The sequence below is a fragment of the Oncorhynchus masou genome, chromosome 1, assembly GCF_036934945.1.
Source record: "Oncorhynchus masou masou isolate Uvic2021 chromosome 1, UVic_Omas_1.1, whole genome shotgun sequence".
In the NCBI taxonomy this organism is placed as follows: Eukaryota; Metazoa; Chordata; class Actinopteri; order Salmoniformes; family Salmonidae; genus Oncorhynchus; species Oncorhynchus masou.
In genome coordinates this window covers 20134619-20155029 of record NC_088212.1, presented here as the reverse complement: position 1 = coordinate 20155029, position 20411 = coordinate 20134619, and the positions used below count along the sequence as shown (strand labels likewise).

Below are 20411 nucleotides of genomic sequence, written 5' to 3'. Positions count from 1 at the left end.
TGGCCCACATGGGAAAATGGCGCTGCATAGTTCCATAAAACAGTCGCTTTCAAACTAGGGATTTCGTGGCTAATTGAGGTAAAACAGTAATTCTGCTCATAGATTATGCATGTATGAATAAATATTGACACATCTATCCCAAAATGGGAGGTTTAAAAATATATACTAGTTGCCAAAGTTCTAGAGCATGTGTTTAATGACCATAGTAATAAATGCCATGAAGCCAACCTTACTAGCGTTAACGCAAGTCTATGGTAATAGCATGCTAACTGTTACCAAAGACCTCTAGTCATTGCGCTAACGCTAGTTACACAGAGATACAAAAATCCATGAGTTCATCTGGCTCTGGGGAACTTAATCTCGGTTACCCAGAAGAGAAATTCTCACACGTTTGTAACTTCACATGCAGAATCTGACCATGAGAGATTATGGGGAAGTAAATAAAGCAATTCATTGCCAAACCCCCGAAGTATCCTTTTAAGGCTGCATTAACACAGGCAACCCAATTCTGATATTTTTCCACTAATTGGACTTTTGACCAATCAGATCATGTCTTTTGCCAGTAATTGGTCAAAAGATCAGAATTAGGCTGCCTGTATAAACAGTCGAAGTAGCAGACATCTATGGATCTAGGGAGATCCTCCAAATAAATACATAAATCACCCAACAAGTCAAATGCTTCCAGTCTCCCACTTGAACATCCAAGAAGCAAAGGACTAGATCCTGGAGTTTTTCCTGAACAGGTTTCAGACAGAAATCCTGGTAGTAACCACTTTGGTAAAGTAACAAGCTCACATACCCGTATGTTATGCTTTGCCATGTAATGTTAACACTCTCCAACTGTGTGATCACAACATTTCTAGCTTGTGGTACTATTAAATATTGATAAAGGATCGTGAACTAATAACAACTGTATTCCATCCCACAAAATGTGCTTGCTTCAGCTGCCTGAAAGTATTTATAGTTTCAAACGTTATGCTAATGTGGAACTCAAGCTGAACAAAAACATTATTACTAAGGAATGTAGAACACAGGCCAACAACTGAATCAAGAACTTGGTGAGTAACATCTTTATTCAAAAAGGTGAATGAAATCCAACCCAGCTCCTCAATTACATGACAACTCCATGGTCTCTTCCAGAGCACGTAACTGAACACAAACAGCGGTTGTACCACATCATACGGTCTATACAAAACAGAAAAAGAAAAGAAAAACTAAAAACAGGATCTACAGGCCCCCGTACTCTATTTTAAGTTGGCAGCATAGGTAATTAAATGTTAAGAGTATCTGGTCAGAGGACCTAAAACTACACACCATTTCACATTGCCCAGGACAGACTTGGGACTGTAGACACACTGACACTACACAGTAAAGAGGGTGGAGCTGTCATCATACAGTCCCTGAAAAAACAAAAGTACCACAATGGGAATAGGGAGAAGAGGGGGTAGCTATGGTACTGTACAAACTGACATACTGTCCCTTCACAAAAAGGAATCAAACCAGGTTAAAACAGGAAACGTGTAAAAGAAATGAATCCCTCTCATCCACACAAACATGTGAAGACAAGCCATTGCCACATTCATTCATTCTACAGTATTCATACACAATGCATTGAGGCAAATCCACAATATATGCAATGGGATACAGAAATATATGAAAGCCATCATTTGTTTATTCCAAATTGTCACATTCTGATCAACAACAAAAAAGTCTTATTCCCCCACCTTCATATCGCATTTTAAACTTGTTTCATATTTGTTTTTGTAAGAACCCTAAGAACCCAAGCAAGAAAGGCACTGAGTGTTGGATGTCTGTCAAATTTCCCAGCGGTCCCTTTAAGCCCTAAAAAATGAAAAGTAAAGTTCGCTGGTCGGCTCACTGTCAGGCTCTCTTTAGTCCTTCATACTGACTGAGGAAATCTGTGGGGAGACAGGAACAATAACAGAATGTTAATGCCAATCCAGACCTTATGCATTCAAACGCAGTGTTTAGGGAGATTAAACAAGTCGTCACCCATAGAGATCTATCCCTCAATGGCCACCTCAGCTGCCATCTGTCCATTCAGCACTGCCTCTGTTGGGATATCCTAAAAGAACAAGAAGAGTTTAGAACAGAGGGTGATTGATTTGAAATACTTAAAGACTGATCACAATTGGTTGGGAGAGTTCAATACACTATAGGTTCCTACCTTGGGGGCGGCGAGCTGCGTGTGACACTGCAGTTCTGAGATAACAGGGTGGGGGGCAGATAAATCTCCAGAGATGACGTCAAGAACCGTCTTCTCATCTATGGCATCCTTTTTAGCCTCGATTTCCATCTGGGCTCCAATTTCCTCTTTAGCCTGTGAAAGGAAATGCAGACAGTCAATGTTGTTGAGCGCATCACTAAGTTTCAAGTTGTCACGTGCACAAGTACAGTGAAGTGCCTTTCTTGCAAGCTCTTTCCCAACAATGCGTCTTACCCCATGTGAACTCTGGCTTTGTGTATATGTACTGACGTGTAACTGATAGATGCACACACATTACATGTTTTTAAATGTATGTAAATTCTGTTACGTTCCCCAGTTTCTGTGTTGTTGTGGGTTTGTATGTGTCTGTGTGTGTATTTCAGGAAATAGCTTCCTGAAGTCCTAAGCAGCTGATTGGTAGGTCCCATCGATAATTGGAGCTCTGACCCCGCCCTCTCGTCAAAGGATACAGCTGTCTTCAATTAGACTCCTTCTGCAGCTTAAAAGCCAGAGTTCCTTTGTTAGGAAGAAAGAGCTTCTGGGTATGCCTCAGTATTGTTTGTTGCTCAGGGAGAGCGTCTTTGATATTCTGTGTTGGTTGTTGCGCAGACACTTTTTGTGAAGTATTTTGTAGCCGGTTCTGCGGAGGTATGTTTATGTCAAAAGGACTGTTTTGATTATTGAAATTGTTTGTATTAATCTGTTTCATTCGTTCCCAGGGGGGAAGGGGAAGGCACCTTGGGAGTGCTTAGGCAAGAGGCCTGCGGGCATACATATACTCGTATGTACTGTCTATGCACACTAGGTAAGACCTGGGCGGACAACCCCCTTTATTTTGGTTAGCACGCCAGGTGGCGTTAAAAATAGATAAGTTGTGGGTAGGAGAGGGGGCTCTAACTTTTACTTTCTTTGCTTTGGTTCAGTCCAGACCCTTTGACCCAGAATTACCGTGTGAAGGAATAAATTCCCTGTTAACGGTGTAATTCTCTGCCTTTGTCATCCTTACCTGCAATCCCATACCCCTTTCACTCCACGGAGTTGAGTGTTGCAGGGTGTTGCATTCCTTCCCAAGAGGCGTGTGTAACAATTGTAAAGTATTTTTTTTGGTCAAATGTATTTCTCGTTGTCGGACCCCAGTAAGACTAGCTGTCGCTAATGGGGATCCTAATTAATCAATTCCAGAGTAGTAAAAAATAAACCAGTACTCCCACTACAGTGCTTGGCATGCCCAATGCAATGAAACAAGCTGGAGCAGCCCACAACCAAGGGAATGAGCAGAATGTAAAAAGGAAGACCACAAGGAGAGAGGTGAGGGAGGATCGATCCACAAATGGCAGAGAGAAACCCATGAGAGAGGATGAACCCCTGGAATGCCACATTTCAAAATGTGCGAGAGCATTTAAAATGAGAAGTTATGAGAGGATAGCCTACACCCAAGTGTTTGATTATGTTAAGGTTATTATATAGCAAGGTGATTGAGTAAAGAGTTGGTTGAATTCATTATTCAAAATTAGTGAGTGGATGAGAAGTTTAGGTTATTATGATTCAACTCTGACCAGCAGGTCCTCCGAGCAGGGCCGGTAATCGGGTGGAAGTACATCGTCTCTCACCCCCATCTCTTTCTCCTCACACTCTGGCTCCTGAGACCAACCAGACAACAGGGTTACAGGAGTGTGTTGTGTGTCACGTCTGCTCTACTAAAGCATCTCTGCATAGAGAAATGTAGGAGACTCACGTCAATGACTTTATCAGCTGTGACAGGGGCGGGCTCAGTGACTAGAGTGATGTTGTTCAGCAACTCCGATAGGGCGTCAAGTGAATCCGTTGAGACTGCGGGCACCTGAACAGAGATGACATGCAGTCAGACTTGAGGAAGGGTAATCAGCAGGTGGTCATACTGTATGATTAAAGGTGTGCCAAAACAACATGTGACCACATCTGCATGCACACCAATATCCTCTTATTCTGGATACTCAATTATTCTGATTTTTAGTTTACGCATACAAACATCATATCCCGTTTACAATAACATGAAAAAGCTTGTATCCCGGTTATGCGAAACCCCGAAAAGAAGCCTGCGATATGTTTCTTTCTGACAGGATACTGTGGCATGTAAACATCTTATCCCTTTTACTGTTTTTCACTGTCTCCACAGGGACTGTTTCACACATGGATTTTGTGATGTTTTCATCTGATTGTTATAGCTGTGTAGTTTGATCCTCCATAATTTATTTTTCTGATACAACAGTATAGCCTACTGGCTTATGCTACTTTCACCCCTAATTTGGATACTTTTCTGCCTATAATTTCCAAACGTTGGTAGGCCATTTGTCAACTATAGTTAAATACATGCAGCTTCTCTTCTTGTCATAACTTGTTGCTCAGAAGACTAAAGTAGTGTTCACCAGAATGAATGCACTAGTAATCTACAGTAGTTAACACCAGTAAAGTTGTCTATTTTGTTTAGGTAGCTGAGAAAATGATGAAACACGTTTCTGATAAGACTTCAGTTTGTCTTGGCATATTTTGTGGTTGAAATACTGTCTGCTTGCATAAGTGTCAAAGATAATGCAAATGCATGTGTAACTTGTTTTCTTAAGAGATGCTGAAAGAAATCAAATTGTTTCAATTTTATTGTAAGAAATGCTTAATTCTGCAGGAGTTAAAATTATATTACTCTACATGTGAGAGGTTATAGACCTACAGTCAGTGTCCAGATTTCAGTTACTATTCCATTTAACCCATATGAATTTAAAATGAGGAATATTCATGGAAACCGGGACATCCGTGAGCGGGATATCAAAGGTGCATGTAAACAGCTTATCCTGAACAAGACCTTAAGCGGGATACAGTGGCTTATCCTGAACAAGACCTTAAGCGGGATACAGTGGCTTATCCTGAACAAGACCTTAAGTGGGATACAGTGGCTTATCCTGAACAAGACCTTAAGCGGGATACAGTGGCTTATCCTGAACAAGACCTTAAGCGGGATACAGTGGCTTATCCTGAACAAGACCTTAAGTGGGATACAGTGGCTTGCTGTATTCACCCCCCTTGGCGTTCTTCATATTTTGTTCCCTTACAACCTGGAATTAAAATAGATTTTTTGGGGGGGTGTATCATTTGATTTACACAACATGGTTACCACTTTGAAGATGCAAAATATTTTCTTTTGTGAAACAAGAAGACCAAAAAAAAACTGAACTTGAGCGTGCATAACTATTCAACCTCCCAAAATCAATACTTTGTAGAGCCACCTTATGCAGCAATTACAGCTGAAAGTCTCTTGGGGTAGGTCTCTATTAGCTTGGCACATCTAGCCACTGGAATTGTTGGCAATTCTTCAAGGCAAAACTGCTCCAGCTCCTTCAAGTTGGATGGGTTCCACTAGTGTACAGCAATCATTAAGTCATACCACATATTCTAAATTGGATTGAGGTCTGGGCTTTGACCATTCCAAGACATTTAAATGTTTCCCCTTAAACCACGCGAGTGAGGCTTTAGCAGTATGCTTTGGGTCATAGTCCTGCTAGAAGATGAACCTCCGTCCCAACTTAAATCTCTAGAAGACAAACAGGTTTCCCTCAAGAACTTCCCTGTTTTTAGCGCCATCCATCATTCCTTCAATTCTGACCAGTTTCCCAGTCCCTGCCGATGGAAAAACATCCCCACAGCATGATGCTTCCACCACCATGCTTCACTGTGTGGATGATGTTCTGGGGGTGATGAGAGGTGTTGGTTTTGTGCCAGACATCACGTTTTCCTTGATGGCCAAAAAGCTCAATTTTAGTCTCATCTGACCAGAGTACCTTCTTCCATATGTTTGGGGAGTCTCCCAAATCCCTTTTGATGAACACCAAACGTTTGCTTATTTCTAACTTTAAGCAATGGATTTTTTTCTGGCCATTCTTCCATAAAGCCCAGCTTTGTAGAGTGTACGGCTTAAAATAGTCTTATGGACAGATATTCCAATCTCCACGGTGGAGCTTTGCAGCTCCTTCAGGGTTATCTTTGGTCTCTTTGTTGCCTCTCTGATTAATGCCCTCCTTGCCTGGTCTGTGAGTTTTGGTGGGTGGCCCTCTCTTGGCAGGTTTGTTGTGGTGCCATATTCTTTCCATTTTTTAATCATGGATATAATGGTGCTCTGTGGGACGTTCAACGTTTGGGATATTTTTTTATAACCCAATCCTGATTTGTACTTCTCCACAACTTTGTCCCTAACCTGTTTGGAGAGCTCCTTGGTCTTCATGGTGCCGCTTGCCTGGTGATGCCCCTTGCTTAGTGGTGTTGCAGACTCTGGGGCCCTTCAGAACAGGTGTGTGTGTATATATACTGAGATCATGTGACACTTAGATTGCACACATGTGGACATTATTTAACTAATTATGTAATTTCTGAAGGCAATTGGTTGCACCAGATCTTATTTAGGGGCTTCTTAGCAAAGGGGGTGAATACAAATGCACGCATCGCTTTTCTATTTTTTATCAAGTTTTTTATCACATTTTTTGAAACAAGTCATTTTTTTCATTTCACTTCACCAATTTGGACTATTTTGTATATGTCCATTACATGAAATCCAACAAAAAAATCTATTAAAAATTATTTTGTAATGCAACAAAATAAGAAACTCTAAGGGGGATGAATACTTATGCAAGGCACTGTATGTGCTACTATCTGGAATAATGTGCACACCTAAATGTGGTCATTGTGTGTATGTGTCAAGAGTGGGTATGATTGGAGCGCGAGTTTCACCTGCTCAGCCATGGCTGCTTCCACAATGGCGGGAACAGATTCTGTGAAGGCAAAGTCAGCCATTGTGTTGATGACAGGGTCTACTAAGGCCTGGAGAGAATAGACAGAGTTATGAGCCCAATGTTCAGATATACAAATTCCAACTTCATTTCCATTTCAACTTTCTTACTTAGAAAAGTGAAAGGACTGAGAATGCCATATCTTGGTCAGCCTTACCTCTACGAGGAGCTCTGCTGGAGCGACCTCGGCTACGGGGGCTTCTTCAATCGGTGCTTCCACGGGCTTCCACAGCTTCTCTGGGATAATTTCTGTCTCCTGGGAGGTGAGAGGTCGGGGCACGTGTCAGTTTAACACCAAAGCAAAAATTTGGTGACAATCTACCATTACGCTTCCTGGATCCTGTTTGTATGAAGCAAACAGAAGTGTGAAGTGCTCCAGCGATCCTTCCTAATAGGAACGATGACTAGCTCAAATGCCCAGCCTGCGTTGAACCGATACAAAAGCTTTGAAAATTCATCTAGATAAAATGTCCCATGCGCTCCCTCTCCGGCCTCTAGGTCAACAGGCTGCTCATTATGGCACACACCTGTCACCATCACTCGCCTGGACTCCCTCACTTCCTTGATTACCTGCCCTATATATGTCACTCCTTTTGGGTCCTTCCGCAGGTGTCATTATTTCTGTTTCCTGTCTGTGCTTCTTGTTTTGTATTATGTTCCATTTAATTTTTTTACCTTTATTTAACTCGGCAAGTCAGTTAAGAACAAATTCTTATTTTCAATGACAGCCTAGGACCAGTGGGTTAACTGCCTTGTTCAGGGGCAGAAAGACAGATTTTTACCTTGTCAGCTCGGGGATTCGATCTTGCAACTGTAACAGTATAATTTTAAACCGTCCCCTCGCCCATACCCGGGCGCGAACCAGGGACCCTCTGCCACATCAACAACATCGCTCCACAAAAGCCGCGGCTCTTGCAGAGCAAGGGGAACTACTACTTCAAGGTCTCAGAGCAAGTGACGTCACCGATTGAAACGCTATTTAGCGCACACCGCTAACTAAGCTAGCCGTTTCACATCCGTTACACAACCTTTCGGTTAATGCTCACATTCGATGGCCACTGGCATGGAAAAGTGTGCTCTTCACAGATGAATCCCAGTTTCAACTGTACTGGACAGATCTGTACACAATTCCTGGAAGCTGAAAACGGCTCAGTTCTTCCATGGCCTGCATACTTACCAGACAAGTCACCCATTGAGCATGTGGGATGAACTGGATTGACGTGCACAACAGCGTGTTCCAGTTCCCGCCAATATCCAGCAACATTCTACAGGCCACAATCAACAGCCTGATCAACTCTATGTGAAGGAGTTGTGTCGTGCTGTATGAGGCAAATTGTGGTCACACCAGATACTGATACTGGTTCTGATCCATGACCCTACCTTTTTTCCAATGTACCTGTGACCAACAGATGCATATCTGTATCCCCAGTCATGTGAAATCCATAGATTAGGGGCCTGATGAATTATGAACTGTAACTCAGTAAATTTTTAGAAATTGTTGCATGTTGCGTTTATATTTTTGTTCAATGTAGTGAGAAATTAGCTTACCACTGGAACCTCTTCAGGTGCCTCTGTCATAACAGTCTCATGCTGAAAAGAGGAGAAATTACAAGAAAAAAATCTAAAAGAAAAAAAACGATCAGATGCTTTCTGAATGCTGTTTAAGAGAAAAGGGAAGGAACAGAGCAAACCACACACTACATGCACATTCACACAAGGCAACATCACGTAACAGAACACAAAGGGCTTGAGTTGAGTTTTCAACAGAGGCAGAGAGATGTAGTACCTCTTCCACATCAATATCTTCAGGAATGGCTTCAGCTTTGACGATAGGACTGTCTCCGTCTTTGATTCCCGACAGTTCAAGTTCAGCTTCTACAACTGGGGCAGCTTCGGCCTTGACCATGGGATCGGGCTCTGGTTCTTCCTCTACTACTGCCTCTACATCCGCTTGGACCTCGTCAACTATTTCAGCCTCCACTTCAGCCTCGAGCCACGGTTCATCATGAGTCTAAACATGCAGTGGAACACCGTCAAACGCCACACCATGCAAGGGCAGTATGGCTGATATACACACAGTAGGCTACTACTGAAACACCTTAGATTCACTGCAGATTCTACCTTGCACCTGAGCCCGGTTTCCCGATAGCGATGGAATTTAGGCTTGCGAGTGTTTTAACGATGCATCTTTCTTACAATGGCTGAAGATGCGTTTCCAAAAACACCCCTCAGAGAGAGCGGTCGCTGAGTGCATCGTTGGAGCATGTGTCAATACTGATAAGAACAAAAGAGAGCGCTGCTCTCAGATCGGCTTTCTCTATTCAAATCTTACCATAACATTATAATTATTTCACACTACAGACGACTGATCACCCCCTAGAACAATATTACTACCTACGGGTGTAAATATTGAGGTGGCTAACTCTAATGCTTACCCAATAAAAAAATCCATGAATTCATCATTGCGCATATTAGGCAACACATGAAATATATTGAGAAATTAAAGACAGTAGTCTAGAAGTAGCTAAATAGAACTCAACAGAGATGGATAAACCCTGTGATTGTATGTTTAGTGAAGATCTTCTGTGTAAAGTGACATGGGAGGGGGGAAGCACCCTACGATGCACTTAGCTGTTCTACGAGTGGTCTGAGGCAGGCGTTAAATTACTAACGTTTTCAAGTGCAATAGTAATAACGATGGTTTTGGGAAACCGGGCCCAGTATCACTTGGACTAAAATGGCATGCACTATATTATTTTCATATTGCACAGTGACAGACTAGCGACAAAGGTAATATTTTACCTGTGCGATCTCTGTGGTAATGGCTACGGAGTTTGCGACCTGAACCTGAATAGGGACAACAAGGAGTTAGTGTCCATATTTATAAAATAAAGAGTACTGTTAATGGTCCAACTTAATGCAGAAGAAGAGGTAGTTGTTGAACACACTGGTAGCGAAAAGGCGGGAGGAAGGTGTCATACTAGTAGGAACACCTTTTGTAAATTTTATATATATTTTAAATGGTATTTTAGGGGGTGGATCCGCTTTAATAATGCAAATATATTGTGGCTTCTGTCAATGCAATTGTCTGCCTAATTTCCAATCTCCCATATATATATTTGTACTTTTATTTTCCCCTAACCCTACCACCCCTCCCCTAATTGGACTAAGCTAATGGATTCTACTTCCAGCTTTACATACTATATACATTTTACAGACAGTATATTATACATGAGTTATTTTTGTTTGTTTTTAGTCTCATGCTTCAGCGACCCTCAACCCCTCCCATCTATCTCTGAACACCATCCAGTTTACATTTTGTATTTGCCATATACAGTGCATTCGGCAAGTATTCAGACCCCTTGACTTTTTCCACATTTTACGTTACGTCTTTATTCTAAAATATATTAAATCAGTCAGTCTTCATCGTCAAGGTACTCATCGGCATTGCTGTGTGTACGTGTGATATCAGTAATAAAACAAAATAGGAAGGAAGAGCTGAGGCCAGTCACACTTCCAAGAGATTCCCTAATTACATTTAATGGAATTAAAACATTTCCTCTCATGACCCCAAAGTACAACTATGTTCCAGTGTGGACTGGACAGTTCTTTATTGGGGGGTTCCTCGCTTTGGCATCTTGAATTCTTAGTAGTGTTACTGAAATACAGTGCATTCAGAAAGTATTCAGACCCTTTCTCCACATTTTACTACTGCCTTATTCTAAAATAAAGCATTTTCCTCATCAATCTACACACAATGCCCCATAATGACTAAGCAAAAACAGGTTTAGAAATGTTTGCTAAAGTATTCAGAACATTTGATATGAGACAAAAAAATTAAGCTCAGGTGCATCCTGTTTCCATTGATCATCCTTGATGTTTCTACAACTTGATTTGGAGTCCACCTGTGGTTAATTCAATGACTGAACATGATTTGGAAAGGCACACACATGTCTATATAAGGTCCCACAGTTGACAGTGCATGTCAGAGCAAAAACCAAGCCATGAGGTCGAAGGAAATGTCTGTAGAGCTCCGAGACCGGATTGTGTCGAGGCACAGATATGGGGAAAGGTACCAAAAAATGTCTGCAGAATTGAAGGTCTCAAAAAACACAGTGGCCTCCATCATTCTTAAATGGAAGAAGTCTGGAACCACCAAGACTCTTCCTAGAGCTGGCCGCCCGGACAAACTGAGCAATCGGGGGAGAAGAGCCTTGGTCAGGTAGGTGACCAAGAACCCGATGGTCCCTCTGACAGAGCTCCTGAGTTCCTCTGTGGAGATCAGAGAACCTTCCAGAAGGACAACCATCTCTGCAGCACTCCACCAATCAGGCCTTTATGATAGTGTGGGCAGACGGAAGCCACTCCTCAGTAAAAGGTACATGACAGCCCACCTTGAGTTTGCCAAAAGGCAACTAAAGACTCTCAGACTATGAGAAACAAGATTCTCTAGTCTGATGAAACAAAGATTGAACTCTTTGTCCTGAATGCCAAGCATCACATCTGGAGGAAACATGGCACCATCCCTATGGTGAAGCATGGTGGTGGCAGCATGCCGTGGGGATGTTTTTCAGCAGCAGGGACTGGGAGAGTAGTAAAGATGAACAAAGCAAAGTACAGAGAGATCCTTGGTGAAAACCTGCTCCAGAGCGCTCAGGACTTCAGACTGGGGCAAAGAGATTCATCTTCCAGCAGGACAACAACCCTAAATACACATCCAAGACAACGCAGGAGTGGCTTCAGGACAAGTCTTTGAATGTTCTTGAGTGGCCCAGCCAGAGCCCGGACTTGAACCCGATTGAAAATCTCTGGGGAGACCTGAAAATAGCTGTGCAGCTATGCTCCCCATCCAACCTGACAGAGCTTGGGAGGATCTGCAGAGAAGAATGGGAGAAACTCCCCAAATATAAGTTGTCAATCTTATACCCAAGAAGACTTGAGGCTGTAAATGCTGCCAAAGGTGCTTCAACAAAGTACTGAGTAAAGGGTCTGAAAACTGATGTAAATATGGAAAAAGTCAAGTGGCCTGAATACTTTCTGAATTTTTCAACTGTGCTGTGATGTTTCACAAACGTTATGAACCTTTCTATTCTCATACTGTAGTTTAGAGATTGTCAATTAAAGATAAACCCTTTTGCTATGAGTATTATTATATTATTGATCGATTGACTATTACTTTTCAGATCACCTAGCAGTGCTATTTGCAGAGTTAACTCCACGTAAATGTTGCAGTTCTTCAGCCATTCCTGAACCTGCAACCAAAAACAAGTTACATATGGACCATACCAAATCAAAAGTATCTATTGATTCTGTCTCTTCGCAGTAAAATCTGCAAAGCTATAACATTCTATTGGCTGCAAGAATTTGGTATAATAATTAACATTTTGCATCCGGCGTCTTTCTGTGTATCAGTTCATAAACCAAGTGTGATGGAATCGGTACATCGAAAATCTCTTCCCAACTATTTTGCGATCTGTATGTCACATCTGTACATTTTTTGGTCCTTACATAAAACTGGTATACTTATTTTTTTATAACAATTTTCTTTATCCAATGTTGGTCTTTAATGCAGGGCTAACAGACAAGTTCCTTACTTGCCTCTTTCATTTTTGCGGTAATGCTGCAATAAGCTGGTTGTAATTTTGGATAGAGCAGACATTTCCATGTATTTTTGTTAGCTGCATGTAGGAACACCTCTCTGTAGACAGGCTTGTTCTTTGTTCAGACCCTGCTGCTCAACCAGAGCCATGTTTGAGCAACAGCAGATGACTTGTGGGAGAATTTCGGGGTGCCCGGGGCTCCATGACTGGTTCAGCGAGTTGAGGAACAGAGTTCAGTGAGTTGATTGGAGGGGGGGGTCAGGGGGGGGTTACCTTAAATTCAGCTAGAGCTGACACAGGGGCCTCGGGAATGGGTATGGCCTGGAAGAAGTAGAGAGAAAGGAGTCGTTATGAATATACATTTCGCTGACTGCTATAGTCATATGGATATAAAGTTAAACTGATATTGGAGTGGCAGAGTAGAAGTCACCCGGTTTGGAACATCAAGTTAGGATTAAGCATATTAATTCTGTATTAAATAATTAATACAACTACATGATGGAATTTTATTTTAGAAACAGTGGTGGGTGGGTCGATGGTGCCCAATTGTTGTGTTTTTCACCCATGTGTAAAAAATGCAAGGTTTTGCTAATATACTTTCAGAGATCATGAACCTTTCCTTAGAAAATACACTAGGAGTACACTGCACACACACCTCCCTCAGTGCTGGCTTTGTGTCGACTACATAGGAGTCTGTGTGTGGGGGGGTATGGAACACGAAGTGACGTTAGAGACAATTACATAATGCCAGAGATCTGCCACGCCCCCCTCCTATGTCCCTCTCTCCATGGCAGACAGAGAAAAAAGAACATATCTATTGATAGCTCAAGATGGAGGTTACGAGGAAACCATCTTTGCTCTCACCCCCTCCCCTCCGTCATGCCTTTGTCTTCTGTGCCACATGGTCCATCTTTCCACCTCGGTGTGTAATTCACAGCATGCACACTTGGTACTGAACACACACTGTGCTATCAGGTGTGTTGACCAATACTGACACTGTCTACAGCACATCATTTGTGCAGAGATTGTAAATAATTTACAATTTCTGGGACTGGAGCATACCATGCTACATAAAGTCTATATGCTACTTTACAAATGACACGAACCAGGCCAGAAAAAAGCCTGTCTAAAACGGGTACCCTATTGGAGGGAGATAGATCACACTAATCACACGACCTCCACATTGATGAAACCTCAGAACATGGTCAAACACCGAAATTATACAAACTGCAGATAGAACACCTCTGTTCAAATGGGCAGTTATGTTTTTATTTTATTTAATCTTTATTTAACTGGGCAAGTCACTTAACAACAAATTCTTATTTACAATGACGGGCCTACCCAAAAGGCCTCCTGCGGGGACAGGGGCTGGGATTAAAATATATATATATAATAATAATAATATATATAAATATAGGACAAAACACACATTACGACGAGACAACACTACATAAAGAGCGACCTAAGATAACAACATAGCATGGAAGCAACACATGACACACAGCATGACAGCAACACATGACACACAGCATGGTAGCAACACATGACAACACAGAATGGTAGCAGCACAACATGACAACAACATGATAGCAACACAAAACATGATAAAAACATTATTGGGAACAGACAACAGCACAAAGGGCAAGAAGGTAGAGACAACAATACATCACACAAAGCAGCCACAACTGTCAGTAGGAGTGTCCATGATTGAGTCTTTGAATGAAGAGATTGAGATAAAACTGTCCAGTTTGAGTGTTCGTTGCAGCTCGTTCCAGTCGCTAGCTGCAGCGAACTGAAAAGACGAGCATCCCAGGGATGTGTGTGCTTTGGGGACCTTTAACAGAAAAAGTCATCAGCATTTTTCTAGCACGTTATGTTACTAAGACAAGAGGTCTAAAAGTGATCCGTTGAAGGGACCATAACTATACTGAACAAGCACGTAGTCTATAGCTCCAGGTAAGAAAATATATAGCTTGGGTAGAGCTGTGTAGAGGGAGGGAGAGACTGTGGGCTACAGGCCTTCCACTGGCAGCCTATATTCACATAGCCACAGCCGCTACTACCATCCCTAGCTGTTGTGGAACACTGTGTACCAAACTGGTCTGATCGCAGCTCTGTCTCGCCAAAATGTACAAAACTGATCCTAGTGCAGCCCTTTCTATCAGACAGACCACAATTTAACCCCTTCCGAGCACATTATGGACATAATGTTCCAAGTACACACCCCCTTCCTCCTCCTCCTCCTTCCTAGCAGCCAAGTTCCTGTTTTTGCTGTAGAAGCTAGGGAACAATATACCCACAATGTAAAAAATGAACAATGACATTTACTACAGAAATCCTGACAGAGCTAAATGGCACTCCAATTCCAATGGAGGGGAACTTTTGGAGAACAAAATAGAGAAATGATTCAGCACATATAGGAGAGCTAGCCTCGTGTTATATTCTGGAGAAGCTTCCTATATGGTAAATGCTTTCACATGTGGGAGAGAGAGAGATGGGTGAAGAGGATAAAAAAAAAATGGTCACCTTTCATAACAAATGCCTAGTTTCAGTCAGCCCAGGAAGGCAGGCACTAGAAAAGTGGGGGACATCATGCAGAGGCACTAGGTGACAACAGGTGCCAGACAGAAAGTGCACTTCTATAGGGGCCCCATAAGTGGGCACACAAGAGGGGAAGAGCAGGAAAGAGGAAGAGCCAAGAGAGAAAGCTGCCTGGTACCAAATGTTTGGCCTTAGATGCCCCGCTCTCACCTGTGTCTCTAAGGTGATGTCCAGTATGGGGTGTGGAGTCTAGGGGCCTTGGCCCCCTCAGCCAGCTGAATATGAGCCCCATCGTGAAAAAACCACAACCGACTGACTGACCAGAGCCACCAACTGTCAAGCCTTTCTCTACCAGCACCAACGGTTTATGGATTTGGGCAAGTGCAGTGTCTCAGTGCTCCTATGTTTAGAGTACAAGAATGTGCAAATCTTACCAACTAAATAAAACTATCCTGATACCGAATGTGTATAACACACCCACCATGTGTGTGCGTGAGTCCAAAGTACTTTTATGAAAGCGTGTGTCTGTGTGTGTGTGTATGTGTGTAAAGGTGAAATAAAAAAATATATGTGTGTGTGTGTGTGTGTGTGTCTAAGGCGTTTCTGACATGTCTACGGTGAGCGCAGCAGCATAGGGCTGAGGAAAAGAGGGCTGAGTGGGCTGGGGGGCGGGGATCCAAGGGCTGAACACCGCCTGGGCACTCAGAGCCTGCAAGGGGAGTGAGGGGCTGGTACTTTACTGTGGAGCTCTTTCGGCTGACCGTGAGTCCATCATCATATATAACCACCCCCTTATCCCTCGCTGCACACTCACATACATGTGAGAGCACATGTCAGCACACACGTCATAGCTACAGCATCGGAGGAACTTTGGAAAATACTGCAACTGAACTAACGCCAGTCATGTGTAGGGGAAAGTGTTAGCTAACCTGGTTCATTAGAAAACCTTAAAACAGCTTTAGAGGAAAGTAATCTCATGTTATTAAGTTACTCTTACCATACATTTTCTGGAAAACACAAGTGAAATCAGTTTTAGAACAAACAAATCCATCCAAGACAAATTACAGTAGACAAGGTTAATGTATAATGACTGCAACAGGGGCCCTGCCCACACTCCTGGACATGTACAGCCTCTGTTAAATAGAGCATACTGTTCTCCTACTGCCACCCCCCCCTCCCATCTCATTTCCACACCACGCTGACGCTACTTCATCTCATTTCCATTGAAAGCAACCAGGGAACCATTTTGCACAGCAAAGCAACCAGGGAACCATTTTGCACAGCAAAGATAGAACTTTACTCAAGTGTTGGGTGCTGGTTTAATGTTAAGTACAGAAACTATGTCAATTGTGAAAAGAAATGTAAAAAAAAAATCAGTCCATGCCCAACATGTCCGAAACCACCTGGACCCATATCTTCCCCATTCCCAAACAAATTCAAAATGGGAGAGCGGGTCCTTACCTCAGTTACTGGCTTGGCATAATTCCAGAGACTTTCTTCAACTTCCTGCCCTACTGCAGTTTCTTCTGTAGGGGGCTCAACAGGAGCTTCTGCTTCTACGACTGGGGCCTCGACTGGGACTTCTTCTGGAGCCTCGACTGGGACTTCTTCTGGGGCCTCGACTGGGACTTCTTCTGGGGCCTCGACTGGGACTTCTTCTGGGGCCTCGACTGGGACTTCTTCTGGGGCCTCGACTGGGACTTCTTCTGGGGCCTCGACTGGGACTTCTTCTGGGGCCTCGACTGGGACTTCTTCTGGGGCCTCGACTGGGACTTCTTCTGGGGCCTCGACTGGGACTACTTCTGGGGCCTCGACTGGGACTTCTTCTGGAACTTCTTCTGGGGTCTCGACTTCAACCTCCACTGGAGCTTCGACTGGGGACTCAACTTCAATCTCAGCTGCTACCACTTCAGGCTCTACCACCGTCACCACAGCCTCAGGTACTTTGACTGGGGCCGGTGGCTGTACGAATGGGACCTTTACTACTATAGTGGGGGGAATAAGGGGGTGACAATTGGATATTTCAGGGGGCTTTACGACTGGAGGGGGTGAGAGAAGGGGGGGACAATTTAATATTTCAAGGGGGGGTGCCACGGCAGCCACTCCTGGGGTTCCTTTGCCTGCGCCAGTAGAATGCTGCTCCTCAAGGACTCTCCTCTGGGCCTGCTGCTCAACACAAAGACAGAGAGAGAAGTGTGTCTGATGAACTTCACTATGAATCCTTCTGCTTTGATTAAACAGTGAGAGATGGAGAGAAAAAATATGAGGAGAGGTTGCTGAAGGTAATCCAGCCAGAGGGCTGTTTGTTATTCAATTACTTGTCTAGTTTGGAGTTAAGGGGAGAGGGTCTATTCTAGTCGATGAAATACCAGGAATACCAAACTAGTACCAACATGTTTTCCCAGAGAGGACAGAGGACTTAACCTTTGGGCTATGGTGCCAATCAATGTGGCGGAGAGGGTGGGGGGAGGGGGGCAAAACAGGTTAGATAATGGTGGTAAATTGTCTGACTCCGAGTGATTCTGACACGTCAAGTCAGGCGGGACCGAAACCCGCGAGTCAGCAGGGCTAGGGATGGGGCCCCGCAGGGCAGACTGAACTAATCACATCAACCTTATTATAATCATGTTATAATCACACCCTATGCCTCGTTAGCTGCGAGAGAGGCCCGGCCAGCCAGCAGAGTTTACAGAGCCACCAAGCGCATAAACTCAGTGAGTGTACATAAAAAAGACAGTTCTGCCTTTTGGTCTGTCAGTCAAAACAACACCTCCCGCCCCTTTGCACTGGTACGATTTAGGGTTGAGCCAGTCAATAGTCTTAAAACCATTTACCAGACATCGTCATCCTTTGGAAAGAAACTAGAGAGACTTGTTTGAAGGGGCAGGGGAGCACATGTAAAAAGCACAAGTTAAGAAAAGCACTGAAGCAGAACTGATTGCATTGCAATCAGCAAGAGAGTCCCCTGCTGTCTTGTTTTTGTTTAAAAAGATCTTTATTGAAGTTTCACATTTTAATTTTACTATCAAATCATTCGCATAAATACACATCAACAACAATACATTTAATTACATAACATGATACAATGACATAATTACATAACATGATACAGATTACAGTGTGCATGGAAGTTATATATATGTGCACCTTCATAGATATTTTGAGCACGCAGAGGTGATAAGGATTTGGGATACATTTTTATCTGGGCTTCTGTGACAGGTTTCAAAGATTGTACAGGCCCATGGCATGCATAAAATTAATTACCAAATACAGCCTTGGTTTGAGTTGGGGGGGGGTGCTTAGGAGAACTCCAATCTCACCATACTGAGAAGTATTTGCAAGGAATCTTAAGTGTAGTGCATGTACAATGTTAACTGACTTACAGCAGACCTATGAAAGAGCCTTGGATAACATCTAAATAATTGGTAGAATATACATTGTAATCAATTGATGTTAATTGAAGAATAGACCTTGCTGGATGGTAACATTGGAGAAATGTGTCCCTTTGTTACATAAGGTGATCTTGGTATAAATGGAGATGGAGAGAATGTTCTAAGATGGAAAACACATTTAACTTCTCTGGCCCTTCCCTTCGACCCCCCCTCCCCCTTTATGAAGGAAAGGCTCAGCCGCCCTCCACCCAAGCCCCAGGTCCAGAGTGTGCAGAGCATCTTGCAAGATATGTGCTTGTGTAAAATAGTAAATTATTGCCATTCCACCTCTGAATATACAATTAAGATGTTTTACTAATCCGACGAGTACGTTAAATGCTATAACTCCGCTCACGACAATTCAATGGATAGCTGACAGTTTATGCCCAATGACGAACCAAGCAATTGCAACCACAAACTTCGAGCGCAACCACTGCATATGAGCGCAATTTGCGCCGATGTTGCGTGCTTATTATAAACCGTTCATTCAATTGACAAAATCTACGAACCAGCATGACCACGTCACTGATTGTTTATAACAATTTATACATAACCTACTTGGCCGAGAAGCATACCCAGCGAGATCAAACTTTATGCACAGCCCATATCAAACATTGCCAACAGCGCGCTGTGTTACCGCGCCGCATAGAGAGGAACGGAAAGCCAGCAAGGAGAGGAACGGCGAGCCACATCCAATGGATTGGAAGGGATGGATTGGAAATGATGTTAGGCATGTATGACGGACGTATTGGCAGTGGTTTCTTCACATGCATCCACTCGGCTTAAAAATGCACGACTGAAGTAATTTAGGTTTGAAAAAGAATTTAGTTAGCGTACAAGGAGGTTTGTTCATCCATGGTACCGATCCTTCATCCATTCCATACACACACACATAGTAATAGAAGTGCATTGAACATTTCATCCATTGAAATTGCATATTTTTAATGGATGAAATGTTCAATGGCCTTCAATCACCTGAGTGGATGAAAACATGGAGCGCAAATTAATTCCAAACATCGCAGGTGATCAAAGCCTAATTCAGTGGTTCCCAACCTATTTTGGTTACTGTACCACCAACTGAAGTTTGCTCTGCCCAGAGTACCCATGAAGTACTCCTCGTGTGCATTTTAACAGTTGGCCTAAAGTCTCATGAGTCTTCTCAATTACCCCCCGTTGATAGGACAAGTACCCCCAGGTCCTCGTACCCCTATTTGGGAACCACTGGCCTAATTAGTTACAACACTGAGAAACTGAACGAGCCCAGGTGGTCCGCACTTACCACCCTTCTCATGCGGCGCTTGTTCTTCTTCCTCTTGCTGGGCATGTTCGCGTTTTGAGTTCACGCAAGAAAGAACTATAAACTTTGATTTCTGTCCTCCCCGGAGATGGAGGAGAATAAAAAATGTGTCGAAAAACAGGAGAATGTAGCCACAGTACCCCGGTTTGATAACCAGATGTTACTGATGGACGGAACAATGTGGATGTTTTTAAAGCCCTTGTTGTTGTTTTTTTCATCTCTGCCTGGACCTATCGGGGAGGGAGATTGTGGAGGGGCGTTGACGATAGAGAGGTGTGTGTGCCCCTTGGTTGATTAGCATCGAGTGGGCATGCCTTGCCACAAACTGCCGTTGTTTTCTGAAGTTATGCAACTCCATCGTTTTGGACGGGTTTAGAAAACGTACCCAGCCCCCTTTTCGAGTTCGAATTGGTTGATTCTGTTTGAATTTTGAAATTGTGGCCAAATGTTGTCTCACTCACGGTTGGCTTAGTCTTCCTCACGTTGTGTCCTATTTATGCGTCT

General features: G+C 43.1%; 1 protein-coding gene across 2 annotated transcripts; it reads right to left on the bottom strand.

Annotated features, from left to right (window-relative positions):
* Positions 1 to 1047: 1047 nt before the first annotated feature.
* LOC135529421 (calphotin-like) lies at positions 1048 to 20134 on the bottom strand. 2 transcript variants are annotated; one of them, XM_064958183.1, is made up of 13 exons: positions 19890 to 20134; positions 16641 to 17345; positions 12912 to 12959; positions 9841 to 9885; positions 8825 to 9049; positions 8587 to 8628; positions 7196 to 7294; positions 6980 to 7069; positions 3963 to 4067; positions 3784 to 3867; positions 2189 to 2341; positions 2014 to 2086; positions 1048 to 1919 (listed from the first exon to the last, which is right to left on the bottom strand). In XM_064958183.1, exons 1-12 carry the CDS (start codon positions 19932 to 19934, stop codon positions 2024 to 2026), a joined length of 1704 nt encoding a protein of 567 aa, XP_064814255.1. In that variant the 5' UTR covers positions 19935 to 20134; the 3' UTR covers positions 1048 to 1919; positions 2014 to 2023. The 2 variants fall into 2 exon arrangements, with proteins under 2 accessions (XP_064814255.1, XP_064814298.1); XM_064958226.1 differs by lacking the exon at positions 3784 to 3867.
* Positions 20135 to 20411: the final 277 nt, after the last annotated feature.

Bases quoted from the DNA above. Each gene is read 5' to 3' on its own strand.
- LOC135529421 (XM_064958183.1), bottom strand. From the start codon at position 19,934: ATGCCCAGCAAGAGGAAGAAGAACAAGCGCCGCATGAGAAGGGTG. The intron at 7,295-8,586 runs GTAAGCTAATTT...CTCACCTCCCAG, and splicing joins CACCTGAAGAGGTTCCAGTG to GAGACAGAAATTATCCCAGA. The intron at 2,087-2,188 runs GTAGGAACCTAT...TTGTTCTTTTAG, and splicing joins CGCAGCTCGCCGCCCCCAAG to GATATCCCAACAGAGGCAGT.